Source organism: Palaemon carinicauda, chromosome 10 (assembly GCF_036898095.1).
Source record: "Palaemon carinicauda isolate YSFRI2023 chromosome 10, ASM3689809v2, whole genome shotgun sequence".
NCBI lineage: Eukaryota > Metazoa > Arthropoda > Malacostraca > Decapoda > Palaemonidae > Palaemon > Palaemon carinicauda.
Window position 1 is genome coordinate 160,153,932 of NC_090734.1, and position 20,965 is coordinate 160,174,896.

At 48.0% G+C, this 20,965-nt stretch overlaps 1 protein-coding gene and 1 pseudogene across 3 annotated transcripts in view; both read left to right on the forward strand.

The window, feature by feature from the left end:
- The window catches only part of LOC137648922 (transcriptional repressor CTCF-like), an 84,988-nt gene that overhangs the window by 12,476 nt on the left and 51,547 nt on the right, over positions 1-20,965 (forward strand). For all 3 annotated transcript variants that reach the window (XM_068382113.1, XM_068382111.1, XM_068382112.1), the window contains exons 2-6: positions 969-1,066; positions 1,909-2,087; positions 3,053-3,164; positions 3,537-3,682; positions 3,846-3,955. In XM_068382113.1, the coding sequence (XP_068238214.1) occupies positions 970-1,066; positions 1,909-2,087; positions 3,053-3,164; positions 3,537-3,682; positions 3,846-3,955 (644 nt within the window). In that variant the 5' untranslated portion in view covers position 969. The remainder of the gene's footprint in view (positions 1-968; positions 1,067-1,908; positions 2,088-3,052; positions 3,165-3,536; positions 3,683-3,845; positions 3,956-20,965) is intronic.
- On the forward strand, positions 20,785-20,903 carry LOC137648957 (5S ribosomal RNA; annotated as a pseudogene).

The following is a 20,965-nucleotide window of genomic DNA, read 5'->3' on the forward strand; positions in this document are numbered from 1 at the left end:
ATGTCCAGTCTCTTTACGAGTACTGCTACACCCTGGGTCCATTCGTAGCAACGAATGCAGTAGTAGGCGAGGGCTCAGCCACTACATTCCCATAATCCCATAACTTTTTAACCTTTCTCTTGAATACTTTTTATGGGTTGTACGGTCGGCTAAGAAGCCTTCCACATCCTTGTTGATTTGGCGGGTGGTCAATTCTTTCTTGAGAAGCGTCAAGGTTAAAGGTTGTGATGAGGTCCTTTAGTATGGGTTGCAGCCCTGTATACTTTAGCACCTTTGAGTTGATTCAGCCTCCCAAGAGGAACGCTGCGCTCAGTAAGGAAGACGATCTTATTAAAGGCAGAGTAACGGTTCAAGTCGACTTCCTTACCAGGTACTTATTATTTCATTGTTATTGCGGATAACTGATTATATGAAATATGGGATACTTAGCTATCCTTTAATCTTGTACACTGGTTTTCACCCACCCCCCTGGGTGTGAATCAGCTACATGATTATCGGGTAAGTTTAATATTGAAAAATGTTATTTTTATTAATAAAATAAATTTTTGAATATACTTACCCGATAATCATGATTTAATCGACCCTCCCTTCCTCCCCATAGAGAACCAGTGGACCGAGGAATAATTGAGGAGGTGTCAACAAGAAGTACTTGAGTACCTGGCCACAGGTGGCGCTGGTAAATACACCCCCTTCTAGTATTGTGATAGCTGGCGTATCCCTCCATAGAATTCTGTCGGGCAACGGAGTTGACAGCTACATGATTATCGGGTAAGTATATTCAAAAATTTATTTTATTAATAAAAATAACATTTTCACTCATTTTTGACCTAGGTAAGAGTCAATTAGGGAGACTGTATTATTAAATACATTTAAAATTTCAATCACTTATTTTAGTTGCTTTATTTATAACAAAAGATTCTACGTGATTCAAGATTAATATTTACTTATCATTATGACTTTTCATACAGAATGGAAGGTAGCCAAGATGGCGAGACCATAGGAGATATCCACAATTACTTGGACACCTTCAACAAGGACATCCAGAATGGGGATCAGAATCCTGCAGGTTTGAAAGAACTTTACTTTTATATTAGTTTCCTTAGGCAGAATTACACAGTACGCACAATGTACTGTATAGCACTGTAAGCGATTGTATTCATTGTGGGTCACTTGAACTAGTTTTTCATATACCCCTTGGTGAATCATTTCTTGATTACAAGACCTTCAGCTGAATAAAAAAAGAGATTTCTTAACATTAATTTAATGTAGAAAAACTAGACATTCTATAAACCCCGGTAATCGACCCCTTAACATCACTAGTGCCGTTTAACAAGTCATTTGTTGGTTCAACAGAGTTCCTTTCTAAAATAGAATTTATTCAATTATTCACAAAGAATTGTTAAACTAAACTCACTTGTTTAAACTATTATTTTCTTAATGAAAGGTGATTTATGTATACTGTACAGTGGTTCTTTCTTCTTAACAATTCATGTGTAGTGTATACATATCTTTTATTTTTTAATTTTTGAAATAGCACTTTTTAAGTTTTCCTTCTTTATGCCTTCGATATATTGTTTCTTTACAAACAAAATGTATGCTATCACTGAATCATAATTGCAATGTTATTTTAGGAAGGTTGAAAATCAAAGTATAACTCTGCAATTAGTTACAGTATTGTCACTTATTTGTTTTGTTAATACGATAAATTTAGAGTAATGATATCTCCTAGAGTTTATGTCATGAAAACCAAAATTCCATTATGAAGTTATTCACATTTTAGATGTTGAAAAATTATTTAAATTTGGGCCTTCATATTGGAATGACTTTCATTTCTAGCCGTCTCTATTATTAGACACTAAGGAGAGAGAGTGTACAAGACTAAATTGAATAGGTGTTTTTGTATTGTAGGGGAGGTAGCTCAAGTTTTTGTGGATGAATCTGGTCAGTACTTCTACTCGACAAGCGTCGATGGAAGCCAGCAGCAGATGGTCGTCGTCTCCTCAGACGGGACCGATGGATCGGAGGGTGACCCGGCCACTACGGATGGCTCTATTATGCTACACACGGAGGATGATGCTTTACATGATGTAAGTACACGTAGGATATTTCTGTGTCGAAGTAGGTAAGCCTTTCAGCTGGTTGCATCCTAAGTACACTATATCCTTCACTTTTGTGAAACTGCAATGAAAGTAATATTGCTTACATTAATTTGAAGTTGGGTATTGGGTAGTGCTATAGCCTCTGTACCATGGTCTTCCACTGCCTTGGACTAGAGTTCTCTTGCTAGGGGGTACACTCGGGCACGCCTTTCTATCTTATTTCTCTTCCTCTTGTTTTTTTTCTTATTGAAGTTTATATAGTTTATATGTGAAAGGTCTTAATTCATTGTTATTACTGTTCTTAAAATATTTTATTTTCAATGTTTGCTCTTCTCGTTTAGTTTATTTCCTTATTTCATCTCCTCAATGTTATTTTTCCCTGTTGGAGCCCTTGGGCTTATAGCATCTTAATTTTCCAGCTAGGGTTAAAGCCTAGCTAGTAATAACAATGATGATGAAGTGAAGCCAATTGCAAAAGCTTTCTGCTATGGTAGGCTTCTTAAGTATAGATGAACTGGGAATGATAATCTTTATTATCAATAATCATAATTGTTCTGAAAGGTAGTTGAAACAAAATGTCAAATATGATAGTAGTGATATTCAACAGTGAGAATTGCTCTTAGTTCACCAACATTACATTTCAGGAACTGAGATGATAAGAATCCTATTTTAATATTGCCTCTGATTTTGGAATATTTCAATGGAATGTTCTTTAGACTATTATGTTATACATATGTTGTTTTATAGCAACAGCTTAGATAGGGAGGGCTCCTTCTTCAGTAAGGGACATCCTAATCATCATGTAACTCCTAAGCTCGTGGAAAATTATTTAGTTAACATAACTGGTTGGTAAGAGTACTGTTTAGTAAAATGCCAAGAGATGTTTTATTTATAAAATTGGACAGTTTTCCCCAGACGTTGTTATGCATTATACAAATATTTGTCATTTTTAGGATGGAGATAGTTTGCCTCAGGGTCAAATGACAATGGGAGAAGACGGCACGTTGCAGGTGATATCGGGAATGGATCATGCTGAAGGAAATAATCAAGTAGTTCTCAATCAAGGTTAGTGTCTCATTTGCCTTTTTTTTTTCACAAGGTATTTGTGAATTACTGCTGTCTAGTTTCAATGGATTTGAAATCCAGTGTTGAGAAATAGCACAGATAATTGTGTTCATGTGGAGTTTTCCAAAGTTTTTGTTGGTAATGCATGTATAAGAAATTCTTATTAATGCTTTCCATTGCTACGCACAATAATGTTATACCAGTTTGAATAATAATAAGTGTCTATGAAGTAAGAATGTGATATCAGTTTGAATAATAATTGTGTGTCTAAAGTAAATTTGATTTGCATCTCAATGACAATGTTAGCAACTGTTTAAAGCTCTCAACATACTTTACAGTATATATATATATATATATGTTATTTCTCTGCAGGTGATAATAATCAGATTGTGACAATTGTTCCATCTTCTACAAATCCGGGAGAAGTTAGTTATGTCTTGATTGTCGAACAATCGGGTGAAAGTGACAAGGATGAAACTGTATACGACTTTAATGAGGCCGACGATGGTTTAAGTTATGTAAGTATATAATTAGGTGGCTACATGTTTCATTTTATTATTTATATTTGCATATATTATGCAACATGTATATTGCGAGGATCATTTGCACATAGTGCTTTTATTTTTACCACTTGTAATTGTTCTTTTGGATCTGTTAAATTTGCGCTTGATGTTTTTGCAGGAATCTGGTGACGAAGATGAGAAGAAGGTTATGCGTATAATTCATAAAAAATCGCAGACAGTCACTCAAGCCCACATGTGCAATTATTGTAATTATACTAGTCCAAAGAGGTAAGGAAGTAAGGTCATTTTATTCATTATTGCATCAGTATGATTTGGTTATCACACTTATTTTATTTTTCATTAAAGCCCATTCAAGGAATAGAGTCTTTAAGCAAGGATCCCTGAAGGGGATTAGTGGCGTTTTTACACCTCTCGCTGTGCACAATATGTTCTACTAAAGTATGTTCTAGTGTCCCTTTGGTCCCTAGCTGTATTAACGTTTTAGCTTTTTTCTCTACCTCCATTCCCTGCTTCATTTCCTCCATCTTGCTTTATAACACTTCAATTTCTACTTTATAATGCAACTTGGGGCTTGGTGTTTCCCATTGCTGCTCTAGTGCAGGGCCACGGGGCTCAAGTATCATGAAGCACATAATTAAGAATTAGTAATAGGAGAATGTATAGTTGAAGAAGGTTAGACAGCTCAGTGGAAAGTGACCAGAGTACAAGAATAAAAACGGGCCACGACAAAATATCTACAATACAATTTAACCCTAATCACCAAGTTGAAAAGCAGCGCTTATTAGATGATTATATACACAAATGGTTTCTATAAAATGCTGCATTTACACAAAGTAAATAAAATGTAAAGAGACTTTGTTCCGTAACCGAAATACAAACCACGCTATTTACATGGGGTATTACTTTCGGCGTAGCTGAAATGACGAGCCATTAGATTTTTAACGAGGGTTAACTACCCTCACGCTAGCTAGCGAGGGTTTAGGGGAGAGGTAGCTAGCGTACTTCCAGATCATTGTCGTCGCGATCTCTACCCGTAGACGCAGAGCAGCGCACGTGCAGGAGCAGGAAGAAGCTTCAGAGAGGTCTGGGCAACATTCTTCTCCTTCTTTTCAGGCAAGCCCCATCATCTCTACTTCTCAGGATCACCCGATCCCCTTCCCTCCAGCGGGGTTGCTGACACTGCATCTGTCAGCTGTCAGCAGAGGAGGTACTTCAAGATTATGGGGAAGCCTGGTTTAGCTCTGCCTCTCCACCATTCCGTGGAAGGGCTTCCAGGGGAATTTCTCTTGAGAATCTCTCCCCCCGGCTGGGGACATTCTCCGCTTCGGAGATCTTGAGCCAGGTGAAGGCCGCAAAGTGTGCCATGCAGGCCACTTCGTGGCTGGTCGTCTAGCTTGGATCTATGGGCATCCTGTTGTTATCCGAGGACTTGTCCAAGGAAAGCACCAGGAAGACCATGGAAACTTTCCTCCTCTCGGGCATGAGCACCATCGATTTCCGGCTCATCAAGTTTCAAACTTGTGGGCAAACTCGTTGTTGAAGCATTGAGATGCAGTGACCGAGAGGTTCCTCTCGAAAGTCACAACCGTGGATGTCGGCAAGCTCAGACACACTTACATCCTTGGAAAGAGTTTGCTTGAGCCCAAGGACGTGGGACGGACAGCTGAGAGGTAGAGGAAATCGAATCACGATTCGCCCCTCCATAAGGTGCTTACATCCAGACCCTACAAGCCTCCAGCGCTTCAACAACAACAGCCTCGTCGGCCTAGGACATCGGAACCGGCTCCGGCGGCAAAAACAAAGGTGTCTAAACAGCAGCCCCCTCCTGTCAGGGACAAGAAGGACGGGAAGTCCTCCTGGGGAGGTAATAATCCTAGAGCGAGTGGCCGAGGCCGCAAACGCTAGGATTGGCAACCCCCCTGCCCCCCAGTGGGGGGATGCCTAAAGTTGCGCGTTCAGGTGGCAGCAACTCGGGGCCGATTCCTGCACGATCTCCGTGATCAGCCAAGGATATCGCGTCCCGTTCATAACATCTCTACCTCCCCTGACAGCGAATCCAGTGTTGCTGAGCTCCTATGCCATTTGGGCAGAATTCGAGACCATGCTCTAGAAAGATGCTCTCCATAAGGTCGTCGACGGCTCCCCCCGGCTGCTTCAGTCGACTTTTTCTTGTTAAGAAGGCATCTGAAGGCTGGAGATCCGTCATCAGCTCTGAACAAGTTTGTCAAACAAACTGCGTTCAGCGTGGAACAGCAGAGTTGTTCAGACTTGCAGTGAGACCACAAGTCTTCAGGTGCACACTGGATCTGAAGGACGGGTACTTCCAGATCCCAATCCATCCGTCTTCCAGGAAATACTTGAAATTCAACCTAGACAACAAGGTCTACCAGTTCAAGGTGCTGTGTTTTGGTCTCTCCACAGCACCGCAGGTGTTCACCAGAATGTTCACCCTGATATCGTCGTGGCCACACAGGATCGACATCCGTCCCCATCGCTATCTGGATGACTGGCTAACCCCAGCAGTCTCGGAATCGACCCTTCTTCGACACCGAGGCAAGCCTCTGGGACTTTGCCAAGATCTAGGGATCATGGTAAATCTCGAGAAGTCTTCTCTGCTTCCATCCCAACAACTGGGATATTTAGGCATGATATTAGACACCAATCTCCACAAAGCCTTCCCATCAGTCGACTGGATAGCAAGGCTGAGGAGAGTCGCAGAACCTTTCCTCAGACGAGGAGAGTTTCCAACCCAATCTTGGTTACGTCTCCTAGGTCACCTTTCCTCCCTGACCCGTCTAGTTCCAAACGGCCGCCTCGGGATGAGATCCCTGCAACGGCGGCTCAAGTCCCGGTGGAACCAAGGCAACGATTCCCCGGACACTCTGGTCCCTACGGAACCTGCGGAACGAATGGACCTGCAGTGGTGGTTGTCCTACGTGAACCTTTGAAAGGGAGTGGATCTTCGCGTCCTTCCCCCGCATTTGATGCTGTTCTTGGACACGTCAAAAGAAGGGGGGGGGGGGGGCATGTTCTGAACCAAAGGATCTCAGGCCTATGGTCAGAATCAGGAAGGTACCTCCACATCAATCTGCTAGGAATGAAGGTCGTATATCTGGCCCTTCAACAGTTCCAACTACCCTGGCGGGTCACTCCGTGAGCAACAACACCACGGTAGTGGCTTATTTCAACAAGCAGAGAGGTACCTTTTCATAACAGCTTTCCCATCTTGCAGGAGAGATACTGAGATGAACCGTTTCCACTCAACACCACTATCGGCTCGCTTCATTCCGGGCAAAGGAATGTGCTCTCCGACAGTCTGAGCAGAGCCTCGCAGATAGTGAGTGCCGAGTGGTCTTTGGATCCTCTAGTAGCCAACAAAGTCCTGACAGCCTTGAACTTCAAGCTGCCGCTGTACTACTCCCCAGTCCCGGACCCCAAGGCACTCTGGCAAGATGCCTTCCTACAACGGTGGGACAACATCAACGTCTACGCCTTCCCACCGTTCTGTCTGGTGAGAAGAGTGCTCATCAAGACCAGACTATCGGTCGACCTGTCGATGACTCTGATAGCTCTGCTACGGCATCATGCAGAGTGGTTCCCGGACCTTCTGCATCCCCTGATGGAACTCCCGAGAGAGCTTCCCCCACGACATGAGCTACTCAAGCAACCACACTGCAACATCTGCCACAAAGCCGTAGCTTCGCTCCAGCCTCACGCCTGGAGACTATCCAGCATTCCCTCACAGAAAGAGGCGTTCCGCAACAAGTTGTGGAGCGGATGTCTCGACACCTGCGAAAGTCATCCGCAGGGGTCTACCAGGCGAAGTGGAGAATCTTCTGTGGTTGGTGTCGTGGGAGAGGTATCTCTCCCCTTGATGCCAGCGGAATTATTGTATACCTGCGGGAGGGATGGCATCTAGCAATAGTGGAATTATTGTATACCTGCGGGAGGGATGGCATCTAGCAATAGCGGAATTATTGTATACCTGCGGGAGGGATGGCATCCAGCAATAGCGGAATTATTGTATACCTGCGGTAGGGAATGCGCCTTTCGCTCTCGGCGGTGAAAGCTTATTGCTCAGCCTTAAGCCTGGCCTGCAGGCTGAAAGGAATAGACATTTCCTCCTCGCTGGATCTTTCTTCGCTCATACGAAGCTACGAACTTACCTGCCCCCAGTAGTCGGAAGTGAGACCTCCTCCATGGAACATGATTCGGGTTCTTAGGGCTCTCAAGAGACGTCCTTGCGAACCATTACGCCAGGCTTCTGATCATCACCTGACTTGGAAGACGGTGCTCCTGCTCACTCTGGCCTTGGCCAAGCGTGCTAGCGAACTTCATGGTCTCTCGTACGTCGTCGCCCATACAAGAGGAGAGGTAGAGGTAACGTTCAGGTTTGTCCCTGAGTTGGTCACTAGTCTCAAAATCTTGGAGCCCGGACCCCCGGTTCGACTCCTTCATGATTTCGAGTCTCCGTTCTGTAACATGACCCAGACCATCTCCTACTATGCCCAGTAAGGTGTCGGAGGTGTTATCTTAAGAACAGCTGCAGTTCGTCCTCACGTGCAAGCCCTGTTTGGGAGCACAGGAAGGACGGAGAAGAGGGTCACCAAGAATGCCTTTTCAGCCTGGATTCGGAGGGTCATCCATCGCGCCCTGAATCCAGACCCTCCTCCGTCACGTCGCCTTAGAGCACACGACGTCAGAGGCATCGCAACGTCCCTGGCCTTCAAGAGGAACTACTCTGTGACGCAGGTGCTACAAGCTGGAGTCTGGAAGCGTCAAACGACCTTCACAGCCCACTACCTGCAGGACGTGACCCTCAGGAGCTTCGATACGTTTTCTATCGGCCCTGTGGTGGCTGCACAACAGCTGGTCTAACCTCAGGCTCCTTTTTGGACAGGTAGCAGAAGGTTGAGGGCATTGTTACCCGGTTTTAGACTGCATGAATGAAAGAAGTATGTCTGGCCCTTACTTCTTTCTTCATCCTCCCCTCTCTTGGGGAAAGCAGCATCCTGGGTTCTCTGCATAGCTGACCTCAAACCTCTGCAGGTAAACCATGCTTCCTTGTGTTCCTAGTATTAAGATAATACTGTCGCGTCCCCCATACCCTGACGAGGTGGTATTGGGAACGTCCTAGCCTAGAATTCCATCTAAGGGACTTCAAGTCAACTTCCTAGGACAAGTCACACTTCATCCCTCCACACACAAGCTTATGTAGTCCGCACGTGAACTTGCGAGGTGCAGGGACTTTTTCTCGAGTGCTGCTCACTCGGATTCTGAGCCCCCGGGCAAAGCCAAAGCCAGTAAGGCTGGGACTTTCCACCCTTCCTAAGAGGTAAGTCACCCTATGTAAATAGTGTGGTTTGTATTTCGGTTACGGAACAAATGACAAATTCGTAGATAATTTGTATTTTTCCTAACCATACAAACCTTAGCTATTTACACATATTTGCCCGCCAGCCCTGTCCCCTAAGGCAAGTCCTACCTCTAAGCGAAGTGAATCAGTTGACCGGTGTGTGAGTGGGGAGGGGTAGCTAGCTACCTCTCTTCTACCCCCTCGATAGCTAGCGAGAGGGTAGTTAACCCTCATTAAAAATCTAATGGCTCGACATTTCAGCTACGCCGAAAGTAATACCCCATGTAAATAGCTAAGGTTTGTATGGTTAGGAAAAATACAAATTATCTCCGAATTTTCAATATTAAACTTAGCCGGTGATTATATAAGCTGCAGCTCTGCTGCTCGACAGAAAACTCTACGTTCAAAATCCGCCAGCGATCGCTATGCAGGTAGGGGGTGTACTTCAACAGCGCCATCTGTCATGCAGGTACTCAGTACTCAATGTAAACACAGAACTCAATTTTCTCTCTGTCGTGCCACCGGCAAGACCTACTAATTCGCTGTTGCTAACTGGATTGGTTTTCACAACTTTTTGGTGAAGTACACGTTTCTAGTTTTGAGCTTTCGCTTTGCAGGCTTTATCTTCAATACATCCTTGCATTCTTTTGTTGATATCGGATTATTTGTTGATGACTTTGGATAGTTTTTGAATTCCCCTTTGACTAATTCAAAATGGCTGACCCTTCTCAAGTCCCTAAATTCAGGAAGTGTAATGCTAGGGACTGTTCAAGGCGTCTTCCGAAGGCCTCTATCGATCCTCACACCGTTTGTTCCAATTGTCGGGATAAAACCTGTCAATTGGAAGATCGATGTGAGGAATGCGTTGGGCTTTCGGAATTCGATTTTATCGAATTCCAGAAATATACACGTAGGCTAGAGAGAGAGAGAGTCAGGAGAAGTTCATCTCGCTCCGTTGAATTTTCCTCTCCTCATGCCCCACAACCTATTCCTTCCCCTGTAGTGGTTGCTCCTGATCCCCCTTCTAGCACTCAAGAACCTTCGATGGCAGATATGATGCGTGCCATCCAAGCTCTGGGTGAGAGAGTCGAGTCCTTGGCTAGTGACCGTAACCAGCTCATGGCAGACGTCAAGGAGCTGAAGTGTAAGAGTGCAGTGCGTAGTGATAAAGTGAGTGATAGTGTTGTGGATAGTGTTGCGCTTGAGGGTTCGTCTGTTCGTGCCTGTCATCCTCCCAGTCCGGGACCTCTTGCAAGCTCCCAAGTCCAGGGGAGAAGCAATGTCGTACGACCAAAGGGTTCGAGAGGCTTTAATCAGCGAACAGACGTTCCCTCCGTGGTTTCGGGCGTACCTACCCAAGATCGCCCCACCCACACAAAGACGAGAGAGCCCATTTATTCCTCGTCTGCAGAAGAGGTTTCTCGTAAGAAACCATGGACCAAGGTCTCGCGGCCTCTTAAGCGCAAGTCGGTCCCTTCCGCGCAAGTCCAACGGCCCAGTTGTAGCCACTGGGTCAGTTCGGACTCGCTGCAGTCTTCCGACGACTGCTCACCTCCTAAGAGACGCAAAGCGGTACCGCATCAGGCAGTCACACCGTCTGTTGCCGCACCCGCTCCTGTAGACCCTAAGTGGTCTTTGCTGCAGACCATGCAGTCTCAGTTAACGTCATTAATGCAGGACTTTCGTGCGGAGAAGGTTGACGCTGCACCAACCTCTAGCCTACAACCACCCACGGTTGTGCGTCCTGTGGACGCTGAGGCGACCTTCTGCCGCACTCCAGCTGAGAGAGTCCCGCCACCCATGCGTTCCAGTGTACCCTGCCAGCCGCATGTTGACGTTCAGCGACGCACGGAACCTTCCGTTGACGTTCGCGAGGTACAACAACAGTCTAAGTTGTTTTGTTTTGACGCGGGGCGTCAACCTCCGCAACCCAGTGTGGTTACCTCTGCTCGCCCACATCAGACTAGACAGTCTGGAGTAGACGCTATGCGTCCCCGGGCTGCTATGGTTGTTGCCAGTTCACAGACTGGGCAACAGTTCCATGACGTTGCGTCCGGTTCAGTCACGCGTGCACCCGTGCTGCCGGACTCAGCTGACCAGCCGATTCCTACTCCTTTGCCGCTTCCTCCTCAATTCTCAGATGATGGATTCTCTGATGATGACGACGCGGCACACATTGATGACCCACATATGGACCTTGACGAACCCAAGACCACGCAACCCTCTTTGGACTTTAGGAAAGTTCTTGCTCTGTTCAAAGAGATGTATCCGGACCAGTTTGTGTCTGCGGCTCCACGCTCTCCTCCGTCAGAGTTCGCTTTAGGTACGCAGTCATCCGCGCCTGCCTTTACGAAACTCGTCCTCGCCCGCTCGTCCAAGAGAGCTTTACGAGTTTTAGGAGATTGGATGCAGTCCAAAAAGAACCTAGGGAAGACAGCATTTACGTTTCCCCCTGCGAAACTCTCTTCCAGATCGAGCGTCTAGTATGCCACGGGAGAAGTTCTCGGCTTGGGAGTTCCTGCCTCTGCCCAGGGCGACTTCTCAAGTCTGGTAGACTCTCCCCGCAGGCTAGCCATGAGACGCTCTAAGATATGCTGGTCTCCTTCGGACCTAGACCATCTGTTGAAAGGAGTATTTAGAGCCTTCGAGGTCTTTAACTTTTTGGACTGGTGTCTGGGAGCTTTGAGCAGGAAGATCTCCCCGTCTGACAAGGAATCTTCCTTGCTCATAATGTCCTGCATGGACAAGGCCATACGTGACGGATCTAGTGAGCTTGCGGCTTCGTTCGTATCCGGGGTCCTCAAGAAACGGGAGAACCTTTGCTCTTTTCTGTCAGCTGGAGTAACACCGTGTCAGAGATCAGAACTTCTTTTTGCTCCTCTCTCAAAGTGCCTTTTTCCAGAGGACTTGATTAAGGAGATTGCTGCCTCTTTGATTCAGAAGGACACCCATGACCTGGTTGCGTCCTCTGCCCGCAAAAGCCACCCCTTTGCCTATCTTGTCAAGACCCAGGATGGACACTCCAGCGTCCAGATTCATTCCGCCCTTTCGTGGCAGAGCCTCCAGCAGAGGAGGTGCTCGTGCCGAAGGGAGACGTGGGAAGAAGAAAGGTACCAAGTCCTTTAAAGGCAGAGTCTGACTGCCACCTTCTTCAGACAGCAGTGGGAGCCAGACTCAAGAACTTCTGGTAGACCTGGGAGAAAAGAGGCGCAGATGCACAATCTGTGAAGTTGCTCAGAGAAGGGTACAAGATCCCGTTTGTACGCAAACCCCCTCTAGCAACGTCTCCCATCGATCTCTCTCCCAGGTACAGAGAGGAAAACAAGAGACGAGCTTTGAAGCAGGAGGTGTCTCTCTTACTAGAAAAGGGAGCGGTAGTCAAAGTCCGGGACCATCAATCCCCGGGCTTCTACAACCGTCTCTTCTTAGTGGTAAAGAAGACAGGAGGGTGGAGGCCGGTGCTAGACGTCAGTGCGCTGAATGTCTTTGTCACAAAGCAGACGTTCGCCATGGAGACCACAAAGTCCGTTCTAGCAGCGGTCAGAAAGGAAGACTGGATGGTCTCTTTAGACCTAAGGGACGCATACTTTCACGTCCCCATCCACCCAGACTCCCAACCTTTTCTGAGATTCGTTTACGAAAAGGTTGTCTACCAATTTCAAGCCCTGTGCTTTGGCCTAAGCACAGCTCCTCTTGTGTTTACGAGGCTGATGAGGAATATAGCCAAATTCCTGCATTTAGCGGATATCAGAGCCTCCCTCTATTTGGACGACTGGCTTCTAAGAGCTCCTTCCAGTCGTCGCTGTCTGGAGAATCTAAAGTGGACTCTAGATCTGATCAAGGAATTGGGTCTCCTGGTCAATATGGAAAAGTCTCAACTGGTCCCATCCCAAACTATTGTGTATTTAGGGATGGAGATTTACAGTCAAGCTTTTCGGGCTTTTCCGTCGGCCCCCAGAACAAGTCAAGCCCAGGTATGCATCCAGAACAAGCTGAAGAAGGAACGATGTTCAGTCAGACAGTGGATGAGTCTGATAGGGACGCTATCATCCCTGGAACAGTTCGTTTCGTTAGGGAGACTACACCTCCGTCCCCTTCAATTTCACCTAGCTATTTACTGGAAAAAGGACAAGACGCTAGAAGCGGTCTCGATCCCCATTTCCGAGAAGATGAAGTCATCACTGACTTGGTGGAAGGACAGTATCAGCCTCAGAGAGGGTCTGCCCTGGCTGTTCAGACCCCCAGCCACGTTCTCTTCTCGGACGCATCGGACACGGGCTGGGGTGCGACATTAGACGGTCGGGAATGCTCGGGAACTTGGAACTCGAGTCAAAGAACGTTACATATCAACTGCAAGGAGCTACTGGCAGTTCATCTGGCCTTGAAAAGCTTCAAGTCCCTCCTTCAAGGCAAAGTGGTGGAGGTGAACTCGGACAACACCACGGCTTTGGCGTACATCTCCAAGCAAGGAGGGACCCATTCTATGACGTTGTACGAGATCGCAAGGGACCTCCTCACCTGGTCAAAAGATCTAAACCTTTCTCTAGTAACGAGGTTCATCCAAGGCAACTTGAATGTCATGGCAGATTGCCTCAGTCGGAAGGGACAAATCATTCCAACAGAATGGACCCTACACAAGGATGTGTGCAAGAGACTGTGGGCCACATGGGGCCAGCCTACCATAGATCTCTTCGCAACCTCGATGACCAAGAGGCTCCCAATATATTGCTCACCAATCCCGGACCCAGCAGCAGTTCATATAGATGCCTTTCTACTGGATTGGTCACATCTAGACCTATATGCATTCCCCCCGTTCAAGATTGTCAACAAGGTACTGCAGAAGTTCGCCTCTCACGAAGGGACAAGGTTGACGTTAGTTGCTCCCCTCTGGCTCGCGAGAGAATGGTTCACCGAGGTACTTCAATGGCTAGTGGACGTTCCCAGAACTCTTCCTCTAAGGGTGGACCTTCTACGTCAGCCACACGTAAAGAAGGTACACCAAGGCCTCCACGCTCTTCGTCTGACTGCCTTCAGACTATCGAAAGACTCTCTAGAGCTAGAGGCTTTTCGAAGGAGGCAGCCAGGGCGATTGCTAGAGCAAGGAGGACATCCTCTCTTAGAGTCTACCAGTCGAAGTGGGAAGTCTTCCGAAACTGGTGCAAGTCAGTATCAGTATCCTCGACCAGTACCTCTGTAACCCAAATAGCTGACTTCCTATTATACCTGAGGAAAGAAAGATCTCTTTCAGCTCCCACTATCCAAGGTTACAGAAGCATGTTGGCATCAGTCTTCCGTCACAGAGGCTTAGATCTTTCCAACAACAAAGATCTACAGGACCTCCTTAAGTCTTTTGAGACCACGAAGGAGCGTCGTTTGGCTACACCAGGTTGGAATTTAGACGTGGTACTAAGATTCCTTATGTCAGAAAGGTTCGAGCCACTACAATCAGCCTCCTTTAAAGATCTCACTTTAAAGACTCTTTTCCTGGTTTGCTTAGCCACAGCTAAAAGAGTCGGTGAGATTCACGCCTTCAGCAGGAACATCAGATTTTCATCTGAAACGGCTACATGTTCTTTACAGCTTGGTTTTCTAGCCAAAAACGAGCTACCTTCTCGTCCTTGGCCGAAATCGTTCGATATTCCAAGCCTTTCAAATATGGTTGGAAATGAACTGGAAAGAGTCTTATGCCCTGTTAGAGCTCTTAAGTTCTATTTAAGACGAACTAAACCTTTACGAGGACAGTCAGAAGCTTTATGGTGTTCTATTAAGAAACCTTCTTTGCCTATGTCAAAGAATGCCTTATCCTATTATATCAGACTGTTGATACGAGAAGCTCATTCCCATCTGAGTGAGGAAGACCAAGCTTTGCTGAAGATAAGGACACATGAAGTTAGAGCTGTCGCAACTTCAGTGGCCTTTAAACAAAATAGATCTCTGCAGAATATAATGGACGCAACCTATTGGAGAAGCAAGTCAGTGTTCGCGTCTTTTTATCTTAAAGATGTCCAGTCTCTTTACGAGAACTGCTACACCCTGGGACCATTCGTAGCAGCGAGTGCAGTAGTAGGTGAGGGCTCAACCACTACATTCCCCTAATTCCATAACCTTTTTAATCTTTCTCTTGAAATGTTTTTTATTGTTGTTTTTGGGTTGTCCGGAAGGCTAAGAAGCCTTTCGCATCCTGGTTGATTTGGCGGGTGGTCAAATTCTTTTCTTGAGAAGCGTCTAGATTAGAGGTTTTGATGAGGTCCTGTAGTATGGGTTGCAACCCTTGATACTTCAGCTCCTAGGGGTCGCTCAGCATCCTAAGAGGATCGCGAGGCTCCGTAAGGAAGACGTACTTAAAAAGGCAGAGTAATTGTTCAAGTCGACTTCCTTACCAGGTACTTATTTATTTTATGTTTGTTATTTTTGAATAACTGCTAAAATGAAATAAAAAATCCTTAGCTCATAATAATGTAAACATTTATTGCTGGTCTCTACCCACCCCCCTGGGTGTGAATCAGCTTATATAATCACCGGCTAATTTTTGAATATACTTACCCGGTGATTATATATTAAAGGACCCTCCCTTCCTCCTCAATAGAGACCCAGTGGACCGAGGAGAAAATTGAGTTCTGTGTTTACATTGAGTACTGAGTACCTGCACGACAGATGGCGCTGTTGAAGTACACCCCCTACCTGCATAGTGATCGCTGGCGGATTTTGAACGTAGAGTTTTCTGTCGAGCAGCAGAGCTGCAGCTTATATAATCACCGGGTAAGTATATTCAAAAATTTATTTTATTATAAAAATAACATTTTGTCATATTTAATAAAGGAAAGAAAGAATACTGTAGTAGAATCGAGAATTGAAATCAGTGAAATAAGAATTAACTTAAAAATGAGTTGTTCCGTAACCGAAATACAAACCACGCTATTTACATTGGGTTTACCTTTTAGCCGCCTGTCTCATATGTCTTGAGCCACGGTGTAAACGGTGTGGGCCAAGTGTGTGTGCATGGCCGTTGTAAAGCCACAACCACCCAAAACAATATACCCAGCTACTGGCATTCTGTCGTTTCCTCCACCCTTCTTCATCTTTTCATAGATAGGAGGCTGATGGCTAGCGACAGAACCCAATACTCGGACACGAGTGGGCGCCGACGACGACCTTTTAGCGCAGCTGAAATGGCGAGCCATTAGAATTTAACGAGGGTGTATTACCCCCGCGCTAGTTAGCGGGGAGGGGGGGGGTAGGGGAGTGGTAGCTAGCTACCCCGCCCCCCCTCACACACAGATGAATGCACACTTTCACTTTTGGCTCGGACTGTGACAGACGTCTCTGTCTTGGTCCTCTCTTGGCAGCCATTGTTTGTTTTGTCTTTACTTAATCGCTTACTTTTCTTTTACTCAATATATATGTAAACATGTTTTCATGTTTGTATATATATTTGAGTATAGAAATCAGTAAGTTTCCTTTTCAGAGTTGTGTGTGTAGTGTACGATATCTACGTGGAGTCCTTGGCAGTTAGGCCACCACGGCGTAATTTTATGGGTGGCGATCGAGTTTGACTTCGGTCTTTCTCTCTCTCTCTCTCTCTTGAGGTCGTTCACCCTTTTACTACGTGTTACTACGCCCTTGTAGCTTCCTTTCCGTGTGGGGGGGGGGGGTTGCTACGCCGTACGTTTGTCTCAATTAGTTTATGAATCTAATTTTAGTTGTTAATTTTTCAGCTTGTAGAACGATTCCTTTCGGGGTTTTCGTTCTTTCTTTAGTGTTCATTCATTTTTAAATTACATAATTACATAGTTTCATAATTATAATTTTATAATTCTGTTTTGGTTACAGCTCTCCTTCCGTGAGTGTAAGTGGTTGTGAGGGCACATGCCTGTTGTGTAATTCTTGTTTCCTTTCCCTCGGGATTCCTCTTCGGAGACTTCCCGGGGTGAATGAATGTGTACTAATGATTTTTGTTTTATTTTTTTACAGTTACCGATCTAGTTCGTTTCTGTAATATGGCAACGGTGTGAGCTGTCTTGTTGAGGCCTGGGGATTCGGCTGTTGCTGCCTACCCCCTTGTATTTTCGTCAGGGGCGTGTCTCCTTCTACTGGAAGTACTCCCGTAACGACGGACAGCTCTCCAGTTCATTTTAGAACTCTCAGGAGGCTTGCCTCCTTGGGCGGGTAACTTTCCTTCCGAGGGAAGTTTTTCCTGTCCAGGCTTGAGTTTTTCCCCTTTTGGGGGTTCTTCTCTTGCCTTTTTTTTTTTTTTTTCGTGCGACTATGCTCTTGGTGCTGAGCGGTCACACCTGCAGTTTCGCTCAAGGGGCTGGGCAACTGCAGGAGCCCCTCTTCGGAGGATTTCTCCTTTTAGGACTTAGGTCACTGGCTGACCAGTCTCTTCTACGAAGTGTTTCTCTTTCGTTCGCGAGAGAGTACACTCATAGAGACTCCTCTTCGGAGGATTCTTCTGCTGCTGTTGCTTGGCCTCCTTCGCCATAAGGCCCACCGTCCGCCTGGTCGTAGGGGCCTCTCATCTCCCTATAAGGGTGCTAGAGGCGCATTTTTGAATCTCCGCTTGCAGCCTACAACTCCTTCTTCTTGATCTTCCGCCTTGGTGCAGATGGACAGCAGTCTGATCTCGTCTTTCGACGGGCAACGGTCTTCCAACGGACATCAGTCTCCCGGCGGACAGGCAACGGTCTTCCGATGGACATCTGTCTCCCGACGGACAACGTTCCCTTCGGGGCAAAGGGTTGCCTCCCATGGGGGTTCTTCCCTTGCGTGTCAGGGTTCCCCTGCGCGCCCTTCTGCTGTGTTCTCTCCTGCTCCTGCTCAGTGTTAGCGCACAGGCGCTCTCCTGTTCGTCAGCGCTCTCATGATGATCATCCCTGCTGTTCCTGTTGGTTCCTGTTACGTGCCCACGTTCGCCCTCGCGATCTAGAACTTCGGTTCAGGTCTGGGTCAAGGACTTTTCTTCTATGCGCAGGCTTCCACGCGTTGCCTTCTGCTCGTCAGCGATCATGAGCTAGCCAGCGATCATCAGCTCGCCAGCGATCACCTGCTCGCCAGCGTGCACAGGCGATTTTAGTATCGCCTATTCAACAGCGTTCTACATGTCAGCGATCACCTGTCTCTCGGCGATCTCCGGATCGCCCGCGTGTGTTACAGCCGGCGCGCCAACGTTCTCCAACACTTCAGAAGGAACATGGCTCGCCATCGCGCGATCGCCCACCTGCGCATGCTGCTCGCCATCGCGCGATCGCCCACCTGCGCATGCTGCTCGCCATCGCGCGATCGCCCACCTGCGCATGCTGCTCGCCATCGCGCGATCGCCCACCTGCGCATGCTGCTCGCCATCGCGCAATCGCCCACCTGCGCATGCTGCTCGCCATCGCGCGATCGCCCACCTGCGCATGCTGCTCGCCATCGCTCGCCAACGCGTCGACATGCCACAACACGCCATCGCCAACCTGCGCGTCAGCGCTCACCAGCTCACCACCGATCGCCTGTTGATCCACATCGCCAGCTGTCTTCCTCGCCCACGCGGCAGCGGGTTTCCTCGCATTCGCGCTAACGCTTGCGTTCGCCGCCTCGGACTCGCGCTCATTCACCTGCCCACCCTCGCGACCGTTCACCTGCGCGCCCGCGCGACCGTTCTCCTGCGCGCCCGCGTGACCGTTCTCCTGCGCGCCCGCGCGACCGTTCACCAGCGCGCCCGCGCGACCGTTCACCTGCGCGCCCACATGATCATTCGCCTGCACGTCTTCGCTCATGCGCGTCCGTGCACATGCTCTCCAATGTTTGCCCACGCGCAAAGGTGTTCCGTCGCGCGAACCGACGGTGTTCCGTCGCGCGAACCGACGGTGTTCCGTCGCGCGAACCGACGGTGTTCCGTCGCGCGAACCGACGGTGTTCCGTCGCGCGAACCGACGGTGTTCCGTCGCGCGAACCGACGGTGTTCCGTCGCGCGAACCGACGGTGTTCCGTCGCGCGAACCGACGGTGTTCCGTCGCGCGAACCGACGGTGTTCCGTCGCACAAACGTCGGCTTAATTCTTGCAGTATCCATTGCTCGTCTATGGGTTATCGCTTGCCGACCACCAGCTCTCGCCCTTCCTACCACGCTCGCCCTCCTTCTGCGCTCCTTCGCTCACCTTCGTTTGCGTTCCTGCGTGACCGCGCATGGGCGCTTCCACATTCGCCCACGCGCTAATCTTTGAATTACCATCGCGCGAGCTCCAGGGCGATTGCGACCACGATTCCCATTGGGGTTTTCGCAGCATGGCCAGCCTGGCGAGTTCTTCTGGAGCCTCACCCTGTAAATGCAGAGCATGGCACTTGCAAGAATAGGAAGAAACTTCAGGGAGGTCAGAGCAACACTCCTCTTTCCAGAACCTGGGTTAGCCCTTCCCCGTCATTCCCTGGAAGGATTTTTGCGGGGCGCTTTCCGTTCGAGATTTCTCCATCGGCCAAGGGGTGACTGCTTACCCCTTCCTTTGGGGGCTTACCAGGTCCTTTCCCTCCTCGGTTACGGCCCGAGGTTTGGTGCAAGGAAGCTACAGGAAGATCATGGGTACTTTCCTCCTCTCGGGCTCAGGCACCTTGGCCTTTCGTCGTTAAGTACCTAACTTGCGGACAAGCTCGATGTTGTACCATCTGGACGCGCTGACTGAGGGCTTCCTTCAGGTGTCTCATCTGTGGAGGTCGACAACCTCAGACACCCTTCCATCCTTGAGAAGAGTTTGTTTGTGCCCAAGGACAGAGACTTAGACAGCGGCTGTGCGGAGGAAATCGACTTTCGTTTTCACTCCTCCAAGGCGCTTTCTTCCAGACTCTGCAGGGCTCCAGCGCCTTTTTCTTTCAACCATGTTGGCCTAAGTTATCGGCTACGACAACTGAGACGAGGTGTCCAATTGCAGTTTCCTCCTGTCAGGAACAGATGGCACGGGAGGCTCCCCCGGGGGGCATAGTCCTAAAAGGAGCGGCAGAGTTCACGAACTCTAGGATTGCAGGTTACTCGCTGGGAGGATGCTTAAGGTTACTCATCCGGATGACAGCTTCCCGATGCCCATTCCCGCACGATCTCTGTGATCAGCCAAGGATATCGCGCCTGCCGTCTCTATCAGCGAATTCAGTGTCTCTGAACCTCTATGCCATAGCGTCGGCAAGAGTTGCCCGGTTGGGCAGAATGATCCATACCTTAGGCGAAGATCCTCCATAGGATCATCGACGGCTTCACCCACGGCCTCTTCAGTCGATCCTTTCTTGTAAGAAAGGATCTGAGAGGGGAGTTCCGTAGTCGACCTCTCAGCCCTGATCAAGTTTGTCGAACAAACTTCGGCCAGCGTAGAACAGCAGAATTGATCAGACTGGTAACGAGGCGACAGGACTCCTTAAACCCTGGATCGGAAGGACGGGTACTTTCAGTTTCCATTCCATCCATCTTCCAGGGAGCTCGTGGAATTCAGCCTAGACTGCAAGTATTCCTGCTTGTGATGCAGTGTGGCTATCCCACCGTGGCATAGCAGGTTTTTTTCCCCAGATAACTCTCTCTGCCTTCCTCATGGCCGCTCAGGTGCAGGCTTCCGCCTCCTTTGCTTTCTGGAGGGCTGGTCAACTCCGGTAGGCTCAGGTTCGACCTTCTTCAGCGCCGGGACAAGCTTCCGGATGCTTACCATGAGTGTGGGTTCATGGTATTTTGCTTGGAGCCTTCTCTTCTTCTTGGTCAACATCTGAGTATCTGGCCATGATATTGAGTCAACGGCCTTACCACGTTGGAAACCCTGCTTCTCGTCCGTCCAGCGAGGTTAAGCAACGTCGGTTCTGGTCGGTACTTGGATGGGTGACCACCTGGGGACACCAGATTCTGTTTCCACATCCTCCGAGCCTTCCTTTCAGTTGACTGTGGCAAGGCTGAGGAGATTCGCAGTACCTGTT